Here is a 22,941-nt window from a genome sequence, read left to right as displayed (position 1 = left end):
TGAGAGGAAGGAGTAGTTGGTGTGATCTGGTAGAGATGGTGTCTGTCTTATCGGGTCAAAAAAGAATAAATACTTTATAATACTAAATAATCCAACAGTGAGGAAATTTAATTGACCACTGACCACTCTTGGACAGCAGAAGGAATATAAAAATCTTCTTTTATGTGTCAAAGTGGTGACTTAAGAAGGACCTGTGACTGACACGTTTCAGTATATCACTCATCAAAAGAAAGGAAAGCCTATGGTGTAAAGCTAGCACCAAAGACTATACAACCACATACTCATATTCTGAATAAATATTACCTCTTTATATTTTATTGGTAAAATTGACAGATAAAAATGCATACTGGGTATGGCCACACAGTCACTGCAGATTTTCAACAAAAAAAACAAAACTGAAATGAGCTAGCTTTTCAATTCTGCTGGTCTTCTGCTGATGTCAATCATCGCGCTGCAAAGGTTGAAAACTGCAGGTAAAACCACAGCAACTGGCACACTTCTGAATGAAAACCTGCAGTGCAAGTTAGTTTACACTATGGGTTTTCTCTCCAGCACATGGATGAGATTTTTGAAATCTTGTCCATTCACTTGTACTGTAAATGTTTCATACTTTATGTACGAGATTCCACTGCAGAGAACCTGAACCACTGGTGGCTGTACCTGAAGGGTTGTTTCACATACACACACACCATTTTAAAAAAAACATACAATTTTTGTGATTTTAGATGCAGTTTGAGCCAATGCCAGAAGTGGAATCAACAATAAGGAAAAGTTTAATCAATTCCCTCCCTCCTTTAAATTTTCCATTCCTTTTGAAACCATTTAATTACATTAAATAATTCGGCATTAATAAAAAAAAAAAAAATGTGCCTTAAACTACCCTAACAGTAGTATCTTATATTAATATTGGTTTGTCAAGTATCAGTTTTATCAGTACAAACAAAGAAATGAGAATATGTGTCAAAAGTCTCACATGCAGGACTTTTCTCTCTGCTGTTTTAAACAACATCTGCAGTGGAGACCCTGAAAAGAGCCTCTGACTGACATATGAACTCGGCCAAAGAGAATTTTTTTACATAAATGTTTGGGAAAACATACTGATCAGTTGAATCAAATACCTAAAAATGGAGAACCCCTTTAATTCTAAAATGCCTACAAATATTTATTTGTAACACATTTTGCAAAAAGTTTCAGCAGTATCACTATGTGTATGTTTTGTCATGCAAATTAATATCAATCCGTTTTTTATAAAAAAATAAATTCAAACTCTACCTGGCATTCTGGACAACCATAACTTGGCTGTAAGGACCCAGTGAAGGGAAATGACACAAAGATAAGAAAGCATAGGAAGCAAGCAAAGATAAAACAGAAGATACAAATGAAGACATAACAAAACATTTAAAGGTAAACATCATACTCTTCATTTCTGGTTATGGCAGGCAAGACATTTCCTTAGGAACATGACTGGCATACATTAACTAGATACATAGTGTAGAAACATACTGGGGAAACATGGACCAAAAATAAAATAAAACAAACATGCTGGTTCACAGCAGCAATGTAACAAGGATGACAGTACTTCCATCTTGTTCTTTGCATAATGCATGTAAAGTATATTATATATATATATTCAGTTATAGACAAATATTAGAATCATTGGTGGTCCAGGCTTGAGACTCCTACAGTTCTCTAGAACAAATCTGCTAAAGCATACAGTAGGGTTGCTTGGAAGAGCTAAACATTCCCCAAAGACTTAGTCCATAGATTGTTCTTCGTTCTCATGGCACAGCCAAAGTTGCTATGCCCTTGATTAATGTTTTAGCAGCTTCTGGCAAACTGTGAAGGTCTCTAAGCTTTGTCTCCAATGATGAAAACTTGTTTTGAAGACTTATTAAATGTTTGCTATCACTAGAGGAATGAATAAGCTAAAAAATTTGCCATTGATTTATTTTGCTAAAATGCAAATATAATTGGAATCCTGGGGCTTTAGTACATTAAGGCTAAAACATCTTTAAAAAGGCCATAAGAAGCCAACATTTACATAATATATGTAGCTTCCTTTGAGTCTTGCTCTGTTGTGTGCTGATATATCATAGGCATGTGACATAATGTATATGAAGATTTTATTCACTTTCATATGTGATTTCAGTATGCTCTGGAAGTTTTGAATTTGTCACAATCAGAAGACATTTTCATTAACAACTGTATGATGATTCGATAAGGCAATTAATAATTATAAAGCTGTTCGATCACAAAAAAACTAGAACATTTTAACTTGGAAATTTACAAACTGGATAATCATACGTTTAAGAACTGAAATGTTAGTTGTAAAGCGAGCAAGCATTTAACATTGTACAAAATTCCTTCCTAGTATACTTGTGTCACATATATATATTGTATCTAGCAAGTCTGAATTTCAGGGAAGTGTAAATAATATAATAGTAAGTAAAATATAATGTAAGTAAAATATAGGTGGCTGTAATGCAAATATTACTGTTTGTTCTTTTGAACTTTACAATATCCAGTATATCTCACTTTGAAAATATAATCACGGGAAACATACTATATAAGGGACATGTACACAAGTCTTGATCCCCTGTGCCCCAAAGTAAGATGTACTGATTTTTTTTAAGATTCAGGGCAGATGACTCTTAATAAATTAGTATAACCTCTGGCAGTCCATGTGCAAGAAAATGAAGTCTTCGCCAGCTAGGGGCTAGTAGAGACTTTATCTTACATAGTTTTGTGGCGTAAGTTATAGTAAATCCGGCGGACTGCACAGATCCCGTCCCCTTTTTTCAGCACTTTAGAAAAATATGAAGAAGCTCCAAAAAGTTGCATATTATGGTACAAATATTGTGTGCACCATAATTAGCAACTTTTTAAAGCCTCTCTATGTCTCTAACATGTTTATTCTGCAGAATTAAAAGTCATCATCAGCTTACCCTCTTCCTGGAAGAAGATACACTTTCACAAAAGGATCTGAATAACCGTTGTTATCTCTGGGAACAAGATTCCTTGCTTGTAGTATGTGGATTATGAGATTACCAAGATGCTTGTCATAATTAACTTGAAGCTACAAAACACAGACAAAAAAAAAACTCCCGTCCATAAATGCAAATGCATTACAAATAGCAAACAACTTTGTACGTGACAAGTCAAACACGTCATATTGCAGTAAGAAAGAGTAGGGATCTTTTGGCATGGATCAGTAGCTGCTATGATAATTCATACCACATGAGCACTCATCTTACTGTATAATTAGAATTGCGTTCTGCCTGTGATTTTAAATAGCTAATGGTCTACAAAATCATGTTACAAGTATTAAGGAGATAGTATTTCTTCAATATAACAATATCAAACATTAGATGTGAGCAATGTTTTTTAAATTCGTCAGCTTTGACTGGTAAGAATAAGTTAGAACTGAATCGAAAGTACTCAGATTGCCCTGAAAAGTTATGTATGACACTCAGAGGTCTCTTAGTACTGTATCCAACCCATTCCAAGCCCTTTAACATCAAAACAGCATTAGTTATGTCAAAGTGACACTGACATACTTGGCTTTGGGTAAATGGATGGTAGTCAGTGGTAACAAACAGCCTATGTAAAAACAAACTGCATTGTCAGATTTTATTTTAAATTAAAACATTGGCCACAAATTATCCATTTTCAGTGCAGATGCCTTTTTCTCTGCAATCTAATCCATAAAACGGTGTCCACCATTTTCAGAGATTCGTCTGAATCAAAAAACGCAAAAGGTTCAGATTTTTCTGGAATATGAATTATTGGAAAATTTGAGACCAATATGATTAATTTACAATTGATCCACTCATCTCTATTAAACTTTAAGTACCTGGATTTCACCAGTAATTGGGTGGGAGGATGCCTTCACAGCTTCAGTGGACTACAAAAACAAACAAAACAATTTACAATTAAATGCTAAGCAATATTAGAAGTGCAAATCATTTGAATTTGTACGGAACAAATGAAGAAATTAAAAGTGAGTTTTGACTGGTTGCTACAGAATGTTTTTTTTTATTGGATAGGTTTGATAATTGAGGCCCATTGTATTTCCATTCAGACACAAGAACATCTATACTCATATTATAACCTTGTGCTAACAAACAACTTTTAGAGATTATCCTGTAAGATAAACACACAAGAATCATTGTAACTACACACCCATATTTTAATAAACTGCATTTTAATATATTCTTATAGCAAAAAACTGTTTAATTTCCTTAAAGAGAACTTGTCACCACAAAATGCTAACTATTAGGCCTCTTGCACACGACCATATGCCCTCCGAGAAATACGGTCCGTGAGCGGGCCGTATGTCCCGGTGCGGCATTGATCATGCACACGGGAGCACACAGCATTACAGATTACAATGATGCTGTGGATGTCAGGCCGCCTGTGGGGCTATTGTCCCGCACTCATATGATCTTATGTGTGCGGGACAATAGTCCCACGGGCGACCCGACGTGCACAGCATCAAAGTAAACTATGATGCTGTGTGCTCCCGTGTGCACGATCAATGCCACTCGAGACATATGGCCCGCTCACGGACCGTATATCTTGGAGGGGATACGGTCGTGTGCAAGAGGCCTTACACAGGAAATAATATCAGTCACTGTGAACAATGATGTCAGAAATAGCAGAGATAAATCTATAAATTACAAGTTTTATTGAATATTTTCCTACAAAACTGCATCCTCTCATCTCCTTCTGCTGTATAACCTGCTGACTGGAGATTGCACTGCATTTTGCAGTGACAGGTTCTCATTGACATATGGTATACCTAGACACAGTCAATCTAACAAATGTGTCCCCTGGGTTACTTGGAACTGAAACAGTGGGCGGAACAGAAAGGGGGGTATCATTTATTTTATAATTTTACACTGTTCTGTGCCCATAAAAAAAAAAAATAATCAGCTAGACTAACTCTTTAAGGAACTGCCATAAAACCATGTTTAAAACACTTCAATGATTTTTCTAGCTAATACTACAATCAACCAACCAACCAACCAACCAGCCATCATCTTAAAGGTACCTTGCTGCTGTGCCTTTTCTTGCTTACAGAAGGGGAGCCAGGTTGCCCAGGACTGGGTACTGCACTGGAGGCTGCTGATGTTGTTCCTGAATGAATATAGGATCCTTTCTCCGTTGCAGATGAGACAACAGAAGTTGTCTGCTGCTGGGATACCTTCTGGAGTTCAGCTGCTAGCTTTTTGGGATCCACTCCGGGGGACTTTGTTTTCTCTACTGTAATATAGCATAACAAATAGTTGGGTAATTAACACATATAAAGTAAAGGGATTGCACAAGACTAGAAGAAAACCTTACTTATTTTCCATAAACAGCATCACTCTGTGATATGGGATATGTTTAATATTGCAGCTCAACACCATTTACATGAATAGGGCTGAGGTGCAGGGCCAAATACAAAAGAAAAGCTGTTCCTGGAAAAAAAAGACTGTTCTTCCAGTCTTAAACAAACCTCTTTAATTTGTTGCTTGCTCACATTATTTTGGGAATACACAATTACTTTAACGAGCATTCATCCATATAACTTACCAGCCTTCCCTGGGTCATGCAGCTCTAAATTCTGTGGAGTTGCAGAACTTGATAACATGCTAATGTCCCTAAGGGTAAAAGAAAAGAGTAAGACAAAAAAGAGGAAATTGTCAACATATGAAAGCCAAACATGCTGTGTAAAAGTGGTTTCATAATAAATGAATATTGTTGTTCTGCTGTTTACGTTCTCAAGATGAGCTACCTGTCTCTTAAGACCATTTTTACATGGGCTAAGGATTGGAGCATATAGGGAACAAGCATTCCTATAACCATTTGTTCACAAAAATTTCCCCTTGGAAAGGTACCAGATTATTTTGGCACATACAGATTCCTTTTTTTTTTTAGCTATCAAAGTAAGAAAACAATGATGCTTTGATAGTTCAGTTGAAGTATTGGTTCTCACTGAGGAGATCCAGCGAGATAGCGAGACTTATTTTCAGGCATTGGTTGTTAGCAGAAACAGAGACTCCTCCATACGTTAGATATGTCACTTTTTTCTTTGGAGGAGTTTCTGGTTTGGCTGGCATGAGCTAATTCACATAGAATTGGTTAAAATAAAATGAAACAAACATATGATAGTATCAGCAGCATACACAATGTGTTTGTGCTACATTTTAGTGCAAATTTGCCATGGGGTTTGCCCTTTGTGAAGTGAAAATCAACAGTAGTTCTGCTGAGGATTTTAAACTCTACAGTAAGCTCTAAAATGTGCTATATGTGAATGGAATTTTGAAAAGCCCATTCACATGTATTGCGCTACTCTTTCATCTGAAATTAGCCTTACCCGAAAGTAGCCTTAGTATTTCCCCATCATGGTTTCAGAATTGATTAAAAATTTGGGGCTTGGAGATTATATGATTTCACAGGCATTTAACTGCAGAGGGTTGTTGAAAGATATATTCATGTGACTTTATATTATATCATTTTGCTGTTTTACAGAGGAATTGTAGCTATTTTTTTTAATTAATATGAATTTTACATTACAATATAAAATCTGACCAATATGCAGTTAAATGATATCTTGTACCTTATTTCTGTTCCACTTACTCTTTTTTCAGGATATTTTACCAAGCAGAAAATGTACCTAAAGGATTTCTCTGTCTACAATTTTGCAGTTGCTGTGTAACATAAAATCAGAAGTATAGCATTTAGACAATGTTCCCTGATCAGTGGCTTGGCAGCCACATGTGACAATCGGGACCCTTCATGTGGCGTGGTGGTTATGTAGTACATATGTAGCAGATCTAAAGTTCAGATCTGTACACAAAAGCCATTGAAAAATTCAATTAACATATTATTGCCTTTTTTATGTAACACATTAAGAGTCAAGGTGAGGATCATTATATGTGTATATAAGGGTTGGTCACAGTAGTACTTCCCATTGACATTATGAAGATGAATAGATGTATCGTTGAAATTCAGAAGGACTAGACAGTAGATTATTGGACACTATTCTAAAGTAATTGGTTCCAACACATAGAAAAACTGCAATGCAGTGACAGGTGCTCTGTGGGCATTCATTTAATGTCAATTAACACAATAAAAAGATAAAATTGTGAAAAAGAAATATGAAAGCAAACTCACAGTCTTACACAAATTTCTGCTTCCCCACTTGACTGACTAATGATACTCTGAACTTCTTCATATGTCTTTGCAGTTAATTGGAAGCCATTCCACTCTAAAACCAACATTCCTGAAAAGATAATTCATAAAATTGATATAGTGTATGAGCACAAAAACAAGTTATGATGGTAAAGAGTTGCCTTTATCTGCAGCAATCTCCTCCACTCTATGGGGAAGAGTGATGACTGCTGCAATCGCTAATCCTCATACAGGTTCATTCTTTCTGGGCAGCAGATCGCTGCGCAGAAACAATTATTTAAAAGGCATTTTACCTGATAAAAGCATTAGTAGTAACATTCGTTCCCGATAATCTGACTGACAATTGTGCTGTGTTAATCCGCCAGTATATCCCTTAAAAGCTATGGACACTTTTGGAGCAATTTTTTATTTTTGCATTTGACTCTTCTTTTATCAATTGGTCACTTTTTCCAATTACAGCATTTTAACCATTTTCACTATTTCTACAGGTCATTGCTTTACACTGAATTAATCAGGGATCTGCTCTGATGGCTCAATCTGTACTGTCCTGACAGCTCATAAATACTTATTTTAGGGCTCTTTGACATCTGCGTTCTTTTCTTCCGGCATAGAGTTCCGTCGTCGGGGCTCTATGCCGGAAGAATCCTGATCAGTTTTATCCTAATGCATTCTGAATGGAGTGAAATCCGTTCAGGATGCATCAGGATGTTTTCAGTTCCGGAACGGAACGTTTTTTGGCCGGAGAAAATACCGCAGCATGCTGCGCTTTTTGCTCCGGCCAAAAATCCAGAAGACTTGCCGCAAGGCCGGATCCGGAATTAATGCCCATTGAAAGGCATTGATCCGGACTTAAGCTAAACGTCGTTTCGGCGCATTGCCGGATCCGACGTTTAGCTTTTTCTCAATGGTTACCATGGCTGCCGGGACGCTAAAGTCCTGGCAGCCATGGTAAAGTGTAGTGGGGAGCGGGGGAGCAGCATACTTACCGTCCGTGCGGCTCCCGGGGCGCTCCAGAGTGACGTCAGGGCGCCCCAAGCGCATGGATCACGTGATCGCATGGACACGTCATCCATGCGCATGGGGCGCTCTGACGTCATTCTGGAGCGCCCCTGGGAGCCGCGCAGACTGTAAGTATACCGCTCCCTCGCTCCCCGCTCCTACTATGGCAACCAGGACTTTAATAGCGTCCTGGCTGCCATAGTAACACTGAAAGCATTTTGAAGACGGATCCGTCTTCAAATGCTTTCAGTACACTTGCGTTTTTCCGGATCCGGCGTGTAATTCCGGCAAGTGGAGTACACGCCGGATCCGGACAACGCAAGTGTGAAAGAGGCCTTAGCTAAATTTTTATCAAACTGATAGAAATATGACTTCAATGAATGTTTATAATTCCATCAGTAGTTCAGAGGTATAGGCTACATATCAAGCCATCAGAGTAGCTCAATAGACTGCAGATATAGTAAAACTGTAGAGGAAAATTGCTGACTGTTTTTAATAAAGACTACCGATAATAAAAAAATATATATTTTGTCCACAATGAATAAAATGTAGTGATAAAAAATGTAAATGTATCCATAACCTTTAAACATACTCAGTTTGGTCACCTGTGCACAAATTGTACAGTAAATTGTGAATTTTGAATTTTTAACCAGTTTTTAACCAGTTTATTTTTTAAAGTGTAATGCCAAGCTCCCAAAGTCTTAAAACAAACCTGTCACCAGGATTTGCCTTTGTAAACCTATGGGTTGTTTCTGGTATTGCCGACAAACTTTGAAGACCTTTCTTTTTAATGTAAAACAACACCTTTAAAGGGGTTATCTATGACTATTAAATGCCCCCCATATGCCCGGGCCCTCACAATGAATATACTTACCTGGCTCCCCATGCCGCTCCTGGTCGTCCCCGTACTGTCGCTGTTGCTTCTCCCAGTACGCAGATGAAAACATTCCGGTGACGGCAGGGAGCAGCCAATGGCAGGCAGGGACGAGGATGAACCTCCCTAGCATCACGAGTGACGCTAGGGAGGCTCGTCCCTATCCACCATTGGCTGCTCCCCTCAACACCGGATGTTTTCATAGTGAGAAGCAGCAGCGGCGGTGTGAGGACCCGGAGCGGCGCAGGGAGCCAGGTAAGTATATTAATTTTGAGGGGCCCGGGTATATGGGGGGCATTTAATAGTCTTAGATAACCCTTTTAAAGGGAACCTGTCACCTTAGTAAAATATCGCCACCACTTTGTCAGAGGTGAATTCTGGTGACAAGTTTCCTTTGAAGGTGTTGTTTAAAGTAACTGTTAGTAACTTTTTATTTAACTTTTATTTCCAAATTTTTTTATGTTTAGGGACAGTAAGCATAAGTATTTTTGCATTATACTTTACTAGGGAAATATGCTAATTCTTAATATACGACTGCATCGGAAACCTACCCTTAGCAACCATCTAACTAAGGAGAATCCATCTTCAGCGTTGGAGATATCAGGTAACTGTTGATAAAGAGGCTTCTCAGCCTGCCTATGGTTTTCCTGCCCCAACCTCCTTTCAGAAAACTGGACTTCACTGCAGGTGAGCCACCAGGCTGCTACCTCCATAAGTCTTGATCTCTGTACAGTTGTTAAGGGGTGAAATGGTTGTCTTTCACAGTGGTTCTATACCCACTGCTGTAACAGTGGGCTGCAGTGTTCAAAACAGACAATAAGTTTACAGGAGCATACAGTAGTAAACTTACTGTCAGCTCTGAATGCTGCAATCTGGCTCCTCCCTATTGCTTCCCATTGCTAACCAGACATGTGCTGGGAAGTATTTAATATTTGTTTTAGTAGGCTTTGTTACACATTTAGGGAGGCAGGGCAGGAACAGAGAAACCAGAGGTAGGCTGAGAAGCCTCTGCATCATACCGTTATCTGACGTCTTCAGTGTTCAGTAGAATGCTGAAGACAGATTCTCCTTGGCAACCCTCAGTTGAAGAATTGCTAAGAGAAACTTCACATACAATTTTCTAATAAATATAAACATATTTCTCTAAAAAATTATAATTTAAAAACACACTCACAGTGCCCCTACACATTAGAAATGACAGTTACACTTTAGGATTAGAAAGAACATGAGTAGGGCAATACCAGACACAGCTCATGGGCAAGGGTAGTACTGTTTCTAGAAAGAAAAAAACTTTTTTCTAATAATTTACATGATGCAGAACTTACAGTTTACACAACTGTTTGGTTAGATTGCTTTTGATGAAAATACAAACTTAGCCATCGAATGCTAACAACAGAGTGAACAAACCTTTACTTATTAGGAGTCAATTGCGGATATTTTTCATAAAACATGAATGGCTACCTACTGTAGTACTATTGTCATCAGCTGCTTGGGATGTCTCCATAAGTAGAAGTAAATGAGAATTTGATAGGTAGGACAAGGGCCTAACTCTGGGTAAAAGCTAAATAACATTTAAACATAATTTATTACAAATATCTTCAGTAAATATCCCAATGTAATGAATATAACAAAATAAGATGTGTTTTTTCTTAGTGGTTAAAATGAAAACATTTTGTGTCATGCCTTTGTTAATGCTATAAACAGTAGAGCGGAATTATTTCCAAGAGTGTGTAAAAGAAAAGTGTGTACTTTTTGGTGGATGCCATGTTGCTGATCAATTTAATTCTAGAAATATAGAATTATACAAACCACAAAATTCATAGTGCACTATGATATAGTGTATCTTGAGAATATTTCAATGAATGTGATTTCTTAAAGTAGCATTTTTCTCTCATAAAGATTTGTTCCCAATAATGACAATGTCAAAAAAAGACAATAATATCATTAAAATTAAGTTGTATGTTAATGGACACTATGGACTAAAAATACACAAAAATAATACATTAAATATTTAATATAGTTAAAATCTATTAAACAATTATTTTAATTTATTAAAATTGTTTTATGTGCTACTTTAAGAAGTAATCAAACATTCTTTTTTTTTTTCTTTTCTTATTTTTTTCTACACAGCAAGCTGAAATATTTGAAGACAACACACAAGGAATGTCCACTGCAAAATGGTACAATCATAACTTACAAAAACTAAAATGGATCTTCGGACATGTTTTGCCGTAATCCTGTGCTGTGGCATAACAAAATCCAAAAATAATAGATTGATAACATTGCATGAACCTGTCATACCCAACATAAAAACAAATAAAACATAACTGAAATGGGTGATCCAGCAAAAAGCATTTGGTTACAAAGCTGCATAAATTTAGAAAACGAAAGACAAGCAAAATCCAAATACTTGAATGATGCCTTTGGTAAAAACAAAGCAATAAAGATATCAGTGATGTGTAGCCTTTCATCTTTAATTCAAGGGTTTTAACAAAAATGTTGCATCAACCGTTTAAAAATGACATCTATTTTACACATAGACTCTCCATTTATGTGGGCTCAAAAGCAGTTGGACAAATTAACAGAATTATAAATATAGGGAGTATTACTAAAACCTAGATGCAAATACTTTGAAGTAAATGACTGCCTGACATCTGAAAACCATTGACCGAGAGCTCAGTGTCTATGATATGCTTTGCTAGGCCTTTACTGCAGCCACCTACAGTTGCTGCTTGTTTGTAGTGATGCGCGGCAGGGACAATATTCGAATTCGCAAATATGGTATTGATTGCGAAAATCGGCAATGTAATATGTGCGTAAGGGCTACTTTCACACTGGCGTTTTGGCTTTCCGTTTTGTAAAATCCGTTCAGGGCTCTCACAAGTGGTCCAAAACTGATCAGTTTTGCCCTAATGCATTCTGAATGGAAAAGGATCTGCTCAGAATGCATCAGTTTGCCTCCAATCAGTCTCCATTCCGCTTTGGAGGCGTCCATCTGACGAAACTGAGCCAAACAAATCTGTTCTGACACACAATTAAAGTCAATGGGGATGGATCTGTTTTCTATGACACAATCTGGCACAATAGAAAACTGATCTGTTCTGCATTGACTTTCAATGGTATTCAAGACGGATCCGTCTTGGCTATATTAAAGATAATACAAATGGATCTGTTCTGAACGGATGCAGACGGCTGTATTATCTGAACGGATCCGTCTGTGCAGATCCATGACAGATCCGCACCAAACGCGAGTGTGAAAGTAGCCTAATGCGCACACAATACAGGCGTGGGTCAATATAGCTATATTTTTCAAGCTGCTAGAAGTTTCCTGAGACTGGAGAAAATGGTTGGCACGGCAGAACATTACAATAGCTTTATAGGCAGATAGAGTGCTCCAATATATTTGCAATTGCGAAATTGGCACTAAATTTGCAAAATTTTGGCGCAATACGTGCAACTTCACATTTTTAACAGGTCTGACTAAATATTAGTGATTGGTACACTAAGTATTGTTGTGAACTTGTGACATTACAGCACTATGTATGTAGCATACATACATAAAGCACTATATACAGGTCCTTCTAAAAAAATTAGCATATTGTGATAAAGTTCATTATTTTCTGTAATGTACTGATAAACATTAGACTTTCATATATTTTAGATTCATTACACACAACTGAATTAGTTCAAGCCTTTTATTGTTTTAATATTGATGATTTTGGCATACAGCTCATGAAAACCCAAAATTCCCATCTAAAAAAATTAGCATATCATGAAAAGGTTCTCTAAACGAGCTATTAACCTAATCATCTGAATCAACTAATTAACTCTAAACACCTGCAAAAGATTCCTGAGGCTTTTAAAAACTCCCAGCCTGGTTCATTACTCAAAACCGCAATCATGGGTAAGACTGCCGACCTGACTGCTGTCCAGAAGGCCATCATTGACACCCTCAAGCAAGAGGGTAAGACACAGAAAGAAATTTCTGAACGAATAGGCTGTTCCCAGAGTGCTGTATCAAGGCACCTCAGTGGGAAGTCTGTGGGAAGGAAAAAGTGTGGCAGAAAACGCTGCACAACGAGAAGAGGTGACCGGACCCTGAGGAAGCTTGTGGAGAAGGACCGATTCCAGACCTTGGGGGACCTGCGGAAGCAGTGGACTGAGTCTGCAGTAGAAACATCCAGAGCCACCGTGTACAGGCGTGTGCAGGAAATGGGCTACAGGTGCCGCATTCCCCAGGTCAAGCCACTTTTGAACCAGAAACATCGGCAGAAGCGCCTGACCTGGGCTACAGAGAAGCAGCACTGGACTGTTGCTCAGTGGTCTAAAGTACTTTTTTCGGATGAAAGCAAATTTTGCATGTCATTCGGAAATCAAGGTGCCAGAGTCTGGAGGAAGACTGGGGAGAGGGAAATGCCAAAATGCCTGAAGTCCAGTGTCAAGTACCCACAGTCAGTGATGGTCTGGGGTGCCATGTCAGCTGCTGGTGTTGGTCCACTGTGTTTTATCGAGGGCAGGGTCAATGCAGCTAGCTATCAGGAGAATTTGGAGCACTTCATGCTTCCATCTGCTGAAAAGCTTTATGGAGATGAAGATTTCATTTTTCAGCACGACCTGGCACCCGCTCACAGTGCCAAAACCACTGGTAAATGGTTTACTGACCATGGTACTACTGTGCTCAATTGGCCTGCCAACTCTCCTGACCTGAACCCCATAGAGAATCTGTGGGATATTGGGAAGAGAAAGTTGAGAGACGCAAGACCCAACACCCTGGATGAGCTTAAGGCCGCTATCGAAGCATCCTGGGCCTCCATAACACCTCAGCAGTGCCCCAGGCTGATTGCCTCCATGCCACGCCGCATTGAAGCAGTCATTTCTGCAAAAGGATTCCCGACCAAGTATTGAGTGCATAACTGAACATAATTATTTGAAGGTTGACTTTTTTTGTATTAAAAACATTTTTCTTTTATTGGTCGGATGAAATATGCTAATTTTTTTAGATAGGAATTTTGGGTTTTTATGAGCTGTATGCCAAAATCATCAATATTAAAACAATAAAAGGCTTGAACTACTTCAGTTGGTGTGTAATGAATCTAAAATATATGAAAGTCTAATGTTAATCAGTACATTACAGAAAATAATGAACTTTATCACAATATGCTAATTTTTTTAGAAGGACCTGTATGTAGCATGTAAGTATGGACAGCACACTATATCAGGATATAACCTACACTGACTATCTCCCACTAACTATCTGTATTATATATATATATAAGCTAACTAACTAACTAACTATATAATGTAATGACACAGGAAATGTCACGACTATGGTATTGGTCGTGACTCTTTGGGTCGCATGCAGTTGTCAGCGGTCTGCTTGTTGTCTTCCGCAGGTGAGAGCAGTTAGTATGTTGTCTCACATGTTGTTGCCGCTGGCAACATGATGTTGTTGGCAGTGTAGCAGCCTGAGCTGGTTTCTAGGCGGCTCGCTGTCAAGGCATGCGGTTGCATCTGGCAACGTGTGTTTGTATGTGTTCACTTGCTATGTTTGGTGTGCACGGGATTTAGTCGAGTGTGTATTCCCCTTTAAGTGACACTTACCTTGTCTGGTGTTGGAAGGATTAACTCCTTTCCTAGTATGTGTGTGTGGGTGTGGCTGCTTGGGCTATTTAGCTCCTGCTGGATGCCTGTAGCTGAGGGGTACTCCAGCCATGCTCTTTGCTGGAGTCATCCTCCTGGTCTTATATGCCATCTATCCAGTGAGGGCCACCCTTGTGGTCATAAAATACAGTACAGGCCAAAAGTTTGGACACACCTTCTCATTCAAAGAGTTTTCTTTATTTTCATGACTATGAAAATTGTAGATTCACACTGAAGGCATCAAAACTATGAATTAACACACGTGGAAAGTCGGGGAGACTGCTGTCCACACTTGTACAGAACCAAAGGGGAGGCAGTAGAATTAGGAGTGTTGAGAGGAGAGATGGGGGGATGACTTCCAACCAGGGAGAAATAGAGCTGGAATTTGTCAAATACTATGGGGACCTCTACTCCTCGGAGGGGGTGGGGGGGATTGAAGATATCAGACTCTTTTTAGAGGGAGTATCGATCCCTAGACTCTCCGAGGAGGATAGGGAACTATTGAACGGCCCTATTAAACTGTAGGAATTATGGGACACGTTGAAATCTATACAGGGCAATTCTATCCCCGGGTTATATTGTGTTTTTCTTATTGTTTTGTTTTTCTATTGAGTGAAATGAAATGAAATAAGATAAGGATAGAATTCTGATGGTATTAGTAATCATGTAACATATGTTTGCACATATTTGTGTAACTTTTTTTTAAATGTCTATCCCTTGAGTGGCTTTTGTGTTTCTCTTCTTATATATGATGAAAATATAAATATTTATAATTTAAAAAAAACACACGTGGAATTATATACATAACAAACAAGTGTGAAACAACAGAGAATATGTCATATTCTAGGTTCTTCAAAGTAGCCACCTTTTGCTTTTATTACTGCTTTGCACACTCTTGGCATTCTCTTGATAAGCTTCAAGAGGTAGTCACCTGAAATGGTTTTCACTTCACAGGTGTGCCCTGTCAGGTTTAATAAGTGGGATTTCTTGCCTTATAAATGGAGTTGGGACCATCAGTTGCGTTGAGGAGAAGTCAGGTGGATACACAGCTGATAGTCCTACTGAATAGACTGTTAGAATTTGTATTATGGCAAGAAAAAAGCAGCTAAGTAAAGAAAAACGAGTGGCCATCATTACTTTAAGAAATGAAGGTCAGTCAGTCAGCCAAAAAATTGGGAAAACTTTGAAAGTAAGGGCTATTTGACCATGAAGGAGAGTCATGGGGTGCTGCGCCAGATGACCTGGCCTCCACAGTCACCTGACCTGAACCCAATCGAGATGGTTTGGGGTGAGCTGGACCGCAGAGTGAAGGCAAAAGGGCCAACAAGTGCTAAGCATCTCTAGGAACTCCTTCAAGACTGTTGGAAGACCATTTCAGATGACTAGCTCTTGAAGTTCATCAAGAGAATGCCAAGAGTGTGCAAAGCAGTAATCAAAGCAAAAGGTGGCTACTTTGAAGAACCTAGAATATGACATTTTCAGTTGTTTCACACTTGTTTGTTATGTATATAATTCCACATGTGTTCATTCATAGTTTTGATGCCTTCATAGTCATGAAAATAAAGAAAACTCTTTGAATGAGAAGGCGTGTCCAAACTTTTGGTCTGTACTGTATATGTTATGATGTTAAGAAGATGTTTTTATGCTCTCTATGTTTATTGCAGCTATGGGTGTCCTGGATACCTGTGTGATTTGTGTGTGTGCTGTGTACTTAATGTTTGTGTGGACATCAGTACTTGTGCACGGGTTCCAGTCAGCGTATATGTGGCAGGTAGGTGTGGTACTGGTTTAACTCACCTGCCATATCCATATGCTGTATATGTTTCCCCTCTCCTTGCTCCTTGGCCAGTGAGACTCCTGTTCGTCTGTGTCTAGGAGGAACAGGTCGTCTTACCCTGCCGGGCAGAGAGCACAGCAATAACACTGCTGTCTCTCTCAGATTTGCAAAATACTGCATACAATGGCTGCTGGGGATGTTCTTATATAGTAAGGGGAAGGCAACTTTCCTATTGGTTGCTAGGGATGTTGCCAAGCTCAGACAAAGACATTGCAGCCTTCTTATTGGCCCACAAGCAAGAAGGGAGGTTACTGATGGAAAACAAAAATCTAGAATATTTGAAATTTTGAATATATATCACTATATTCTAAATATTCGCAAAGTCTCGAAGTGCCGATATTCACGATTAATATTTGCGATTTAAATATTCGCGTCCAACACTGTTTATAGATGTGCCTTCAGTTTTGTCTTCAGTAATTGAAAATCATACTTATTGGTTTGAGGTCAGGTTACTGACTCAGCTATAATCACTTTCTTTGCCTTAAGAAGCATTTGGGTTGCCTTCATGATATGTCATTATCCATATGCGCTGTAAAGCACCATCAGTTTTGCACATTATCATTCACAATGTACTATGTTACTATGTTACAAAAGACCAGCATATCAAAGCGTCCATCATGTTTGGCAGACTTGAGTGTTCTTGGCTAGATATTGTGAAGAGGTATTTCTTTGCCAAGGAAATAATTATGTGATCGTCTATTTTTTATGTCTTCTGTGGTCTCCCGTGCATTATTTTTTCCTAATAACCTGCCAAATTTTTTATTTGTCTAATCCTAAAGTTTTTGCTTGGTCTCTGACAGGTTTGCATTTTTCCAACTTGAATGGGGTCCGAGATCCTCATCCGACAATCTGCACCGCAAAAAAGTAGAGCATGCGCTAATTTTTTGCAGTGCAGAGGCACGGCCAGAAACACCACAGAAGCACTGACAATGACAACAGCAGAATACACAGGGTTACCCAGATTTGCAGCAGTCATTTAGTGCATTCTTGGATTGTGCTATGCAAAGACCCAGTCATATTCTTCCTGATATATTACTTTTCAGAAACCCATAAGAGATAGCAGTGTCCTCAGACGTCATGATTACTAGTGAACTGACAATGGAATCTGTACATTTCACCTGAAGTTCACTTTATGTCACAAAGGTGTCACAACCTACCGCTGACCCTGTTGTGCCTGGGGTCAAAAGGTCGCAGCGGGTGGCTATGCGCTCAGTTTCACAAGGGATCGCTCCATGACCTAACGGTGAGAATAGATTCCGGATCAGGTTTTCCTGCTTTGGTTTGCGATCATTTTTGCCCCATTTCGGAATCTGTAGCTTTTCCTTTCAGCTGTTCTCTGTAAGCCACTCACAGCTACTATAGATCCTCGCTTTCTGCTTCCCTTGTTACCAGATATAGACCTTCCTTCCAAATCTTCTATTCTGACTTCAAGTGGACCACTATTGCTCTGGAGCCGTTGGTACTGGAGCTGTTGGATCTCCGGTTCACTCCTGTTTTTGTTGTATCCCTTCAGGGATTATTTGTGTTGTTTGTCCTTTCCCTGTTGTTACCCTAGGTATCAGTGGTGAGGACTAGAGCTCCCACCGCCCTATTCACTACCTAGGTCTTATTTCATGGTAAGCCAGGGACAAGGCATGTGATTGGCATAAGGGTTAGTTGCCCGTCTAGGGATGTCAGTGCAGCTGTGCCAGTGACCGGTGAGCTAAGGGTCCCCACTCCTCCCTCTCCCTAGTGGAAGAGTACGCCTCTTCCCTCCCCTCTGCGCCACACGTCTATTACCTGCCATCTCAGACGTGATACTTTATTACATTTATATGTAACGGTCTATAGTTAGGAATAATAAACTGTGGAGTTTAATATTACCATGCAAATGCGTTAGCAAACTGCAGCTTGTACTCAGAATATACAGTGCCGAGCAAAAGTATTCACCCCCTTGACTTTTTTCATGTTTTGTTAAATTACAGCCTTAAGTTCAGTATTTTGTTAATCTGAATTTTATGTGATGGATCAGAACATAATAGTCTAAGTTGGTGAAGTAAAATGAGAGAAATATATAAATAAAACTATTGATTAGAAATAAAAAACTGAAAATTGTCATGAGCACATGTATTCACCCTTTGTTAGGAAGCCCATAAAAGGCTCTGGTGTAACCAATTACCTTCAGAAGTCACATAATTAGTGAAATGATGTCCACCTATGTGCAATCTAAGTGTCACATGATCTGTCATTACATGTACACACCTTTTTTGAAAGGCCCCAGAGGCTGCAACACCTAAGAAAGAGGCATCACTAACCAAACACTGCCATGAAGACCAAGGAACTCTTCAAACAAGTAAGGGACAATGTTGTTGAGAAGTACAAGTCAGGGTTTAATTATAAAAAAAAAAAAATCTAAATCTTTGATGATCCTCAGGAGCACCATCACATCTATCATAACCAAATGGAAAGAACATGGCACAACAAAAAACCTGCCAAGAAACGGCCGCCCACCAAAACTCACGGATCGGGCAAGGAGGGATTTAATCAGAGAGGCAGCACAGAGACCTAAGGTAACCCTGGAGGAGCTGCAGAGTTCCACAGCAGAGACTGGAGTATCTGTACATAGGAAGACAATAAGCCATACTCTCCATAGAGTTGGGCTTTATGGCAGAGTGGCCAGAAGAAAACCATTACTTCCAGCTAAAAACAAAAAGGCATGTTGTGAGTTTGCGAAAAAGGCATGTGGAGGACTCCCAAAATGTATGGAGGAAGCTGCTCTGGTCTGATGAGGCTAAAATTGAACTTTTGGCCATCAAAGAAAACTATGTCTGGTGCAAACCCAACACATCACCCAAAGAACACCAACCCCACAGTGAAACATGGTGGTGGCAGCATCATGCTGTGGGTATGTTTTTCAGCAGCCAGGACTGGGAGACTGGTCAGAGTCGAGGGAAAGATGAATGGTGCTAAATACAGGGATATTCTTGAGCAAAACCTATACCACTCTGTGCGTGGTTTGAGGCTAGGACGGAGGTCCACCTTCGAGCAGGACAATGACCCCAGACACACTGCTAAAGCAACACTTGAGTGGTTTAAGGGGAAACATATACAGGTCCTTCTAAAAAAATTAGCATATTGTGATTAAGTTCATTATTTTCTGTAATGTACTGATAAACATTAGACTTTCATATATTTTAGATTCATTACACACCAACTGAAGTAGTTCAAGCCTTTTATTGTTTTAATATTGATGATTTTGGCATACAGCTCATGAAAACCCAAATTTCCTATCTCAAAAAATTAGCATATTTCATCCGACCAATAAAAGAAAAGTGTTTTTAATACAAAAAAAGTCAACCTTCAAATAATTATGTTCAGTTATGCACTCAATACTTGGTCAGAAATGACTGCTTCAATGCGGCGTGGCATGGAGGCAATCAGCTTGTGGCACTGCTGAGGTGTTATGGAGGCCCAGGATGCTTCGATAGCGGCCTTAAGCTCATCCAGAGTGTTGGGTCTTGCGTCTCTCAACTTTCTCTTCCCAATATCCCACAGATTCTCTATGGGGTTCAGGTCAGGAGAGTTGGCAGGCCAATTGAGTACAGTAATACCATGGTCAGTAAACCATTTACCAGTGGTTTTGGCACTGTGAGCTGAAAAATGAAATCTTCATCTCCATAAAGCTTTTCAGCAGATGGGAGCATGAAGTGCTCCAAAATCTCCTGATAGCTAGCTGGATTGACCCTGCCCTTGATAAAACACAGTGGACCAACACCAGCAGCTGACATGGCACCCCAGACCATCATCACTGACTGTGGGTACTTGACACTGGACTTCAGGCATTTTGGCATTTCCCTCTCCCCAGTCTTCCTCTAGACTCTGGCACCTTGATTTCCGAATGACATGCAACAGTCCAGTGCTGCTTCTCTGTAGCCCTGGTCAGGCGCTTCTGCCGCTGTTTCTGGTTCAAAAGTGGCTTGACCTGGGGAATGCGGCACCTGTAGCCCATTTCCTGCACACGCCTGTACACGGTGGCTCTGGATGTTTCTACTCCAGACTCAGTCCACTGCTTCTGCAGGTCCCCCAAGGTCTGGAATCGGTCCTTCTCCACAATCTTCCTCAGGGTCCGGTCACCTCTTCTCGTTGTGCAGCGTTTTCTGCCACACTTTTTCCTTCCCACAGACTTCCCACTGAGGTGCCTTGATACAGCACTCTGGGAACAGCCTATTCGTTCAGAAATTTCTTTCTGTGTCTTACCCTCTTGCTTGAGGGTGTCAATGATGGCCTTCTGGACAGCAGTCAGGTCGGCAGTCTTACCCATGATTGCGGTTTCCAGTAATGAACCAGGCTGGGAGTTTTTAAAAGCCTCAGGAATCTTTTGCAGGTGTTTAGAGTTAATTAGTTGATTCAGATGATTAGGTTAATAGCTCGTTTAGTGAACCTTTTCATGATATGCTAATTTTTTGAGATAGGAATTTGGGGTTTTCATGAGCTGTATGCCAAAATCATCAATATTAAAACAATAAAAGGCTTGAACTACTTCAGTTGGTGTGTAATGAATCTAAAATATATGAAAGTCTAATGTTTATCAGTACATTACAGAAAATAATGAACTTTATCACAATATGCTAATTTTTTTAGAAGGACCTGTAAATGTGTTGGAATGGCCTAGTCAAAGCCCAGACCTCAATCCAATAGAAAATCTGTAGTCAGACTTAAAGATTGCTGTTCACAAGTGCAAACCATTCAACTTGAAGGAGCTGGAGCTGTTTTGCAAGGAGGGCAAATGGGCAAAAATCCCAGTGGTAAGATGTGGCAAGCTCATAAAGACTTATACAAAGCGACTTGGAGCTGTGATTGCCACAAAAGGTGGCTCTACAAAGTATTAACTTTAGGGGGTGAAAATGCACATTGACTTGTCCTATTTGTTGTTTGCTTCACAATAAATAAAAAATAAAAAAACATCTTTAAAGTTGTGGGCATGTTCTGTAAATTAAATGATGAAAATCCTCAAACAATCAATGTTAATTCCAGGTTGTGAGGCACCAAAACTCGAAAAAAAAAGTCAAGGGGGTTAATACTTTTGCAAGGCACTGTAGGTTGCCATAAAACCATATATATACATGATGAAACAAGCTACAATGAGCGGCTATATTCTCTATGCAAGCTGTTGAAATGAATAAATGTTGTTAGAAAATGTTAATCAAATCCGCCCTCTGGTTCACAACCCAATTATAGTGTATGAAAAGATATGAACTAAATAACTTTAAAAAAAAAGAGGAATTAATTGGTTATTAAACAACCATTAGATATTCTTCAGTAGTGCTGCTTTACCATAAATATTACATGCTATTGTAATAGGAAAATATTAGACTTCTCTTGAAAGTAATAATATCACAGGTTTTTGGTGCTAGATTTCTAGAGAAGGGATGCCATTCCAAGGATTTATTCTGATTGCTGTATTTGGAGTCAGGAAGGAACTTTCTGTATAATATACATCTTTGCCTACCTCTAGATTAACACAATAGGAATACGAGTTGTACTTGATGGACCTATGTATTTTTTAACCTTATCAACTACCTTATGCAAGCCTTAATACAACTTGAGTTGGACCCTGTTAACATCCCATTTAAAGCCTACATCACTCAATATATATCTCCCTCAGAAAAGCTACATCCACAGTGCCACATGAGAGCTATATATAGAGCTTCATCTGTGTATAGTGCTATCTTTAGACGTCCAGGAATACAATAGAGCTAAAATCAAATATTCCACCTTCTAAATGAAAATGAGATGACTCTGCACATTTTGCCCCAGTCTATAAAGTACAGCCAAAAAGCAAAAAGACAGGAGAGCAGCAGAAAGCAGTAAGTGCCAGCTTATTGTGTCTGCTCTAGCAGACTGGATGAAGTCTATCTATCTATCATTTTCTGACTACACCTTTCCTTTAGGAATTTTAGGGTTATATCCACACTATTTAAAGTGTGCCGTATAGTGTGTCACTCCCAGCCCAAATTGTAACTGCTAACTTTGTAAAAGAAATCTTAGCTAGAGCTTTTTATAAGGGCTTATGCACACAACTGTATATATTTTGCGGTCAATATTTTGAGAACAGTACAGAACAGCTGGCCCCTATAGAATAGTGCTATCCTTGTCTGTAATGTGGATAATAGGACGTGTTCTATTTTTTTTTTTGCGGACATACGGAAAAATGGAATTCACACAGATTAACTTAATTTTTTTGGGTGGACCCATTGAAATGGATGGTACCGCATACTGTCCGCAAAAAAACGGAACGGACACGGAAAGAAAATACGTTTGTGTGCATGAGCCTCAAAGCAGAACGAAAAATCCAAAATTAACAGAAACAATAATGCAGGTCTTTTAAGCCGCATTAACCCCTCAGGGACAATTCTTATTTGGGCCTTAGGGT

The 22,941-nt window shown here is 39.1% G+C and overlaps 1 protein-coding gene across 1 annotated transcript in view; it reads right to left on the bottom strand.

Annotated features, from left to right (window-relative positions):
- PCLO (piccolo presynaptic cytomatrix protein) overlaps nt 1–22,941 on the bottom strand; it is a 195,719-nt gene that overhangs the window by 43,544 nt on the left and 129,234 nt on the right. Inside the window, exons 10-15 of the mRNA XM_044277162.1 lie at nt 7,162–7,270; nt 5,578–5,645; nt 5,054–5,265; nt 3,854–3,904; nt 2,946–3,076; nt 1,273–1,299 (exon numbers count right to left, since the gene is read on the bottom strand). Coding sequence (XP_044133097.1) covers nt 1,273–1,299; nt 2,946–3,076; nt 3,854–3,904; nt 5,054–5,265; nt 5,578–5,645; nt 7,162–7,270 — 598 coding nt within the window. The remainder of the gene's footprint in view (nt 1–1,272; nt 1,300–2,945; nt 3,077–3,853; nt 3,905–5,053; nt 5,266–5,577; nt 5,646–7,161; nt 7,271–22,941) is intronic.

The sequence above is a fragment of the Bufo gargarizans genome, chromosome 2 (assembly GCF_014858855.1).
Source record: "Bufo gargarizans isolate SCDJY-AF-19 chromosome 2, ASM1485885v1, whole genome shotgun sequence".
NCBI lineage: Eukaryota > Metazoa > Chordata > Amphibia > Anura > Bufonidae > Bufo > Bufo gargarizans.
This window is presented reverse-complemented; position numbering and strand designations above follow the sequence as displayed.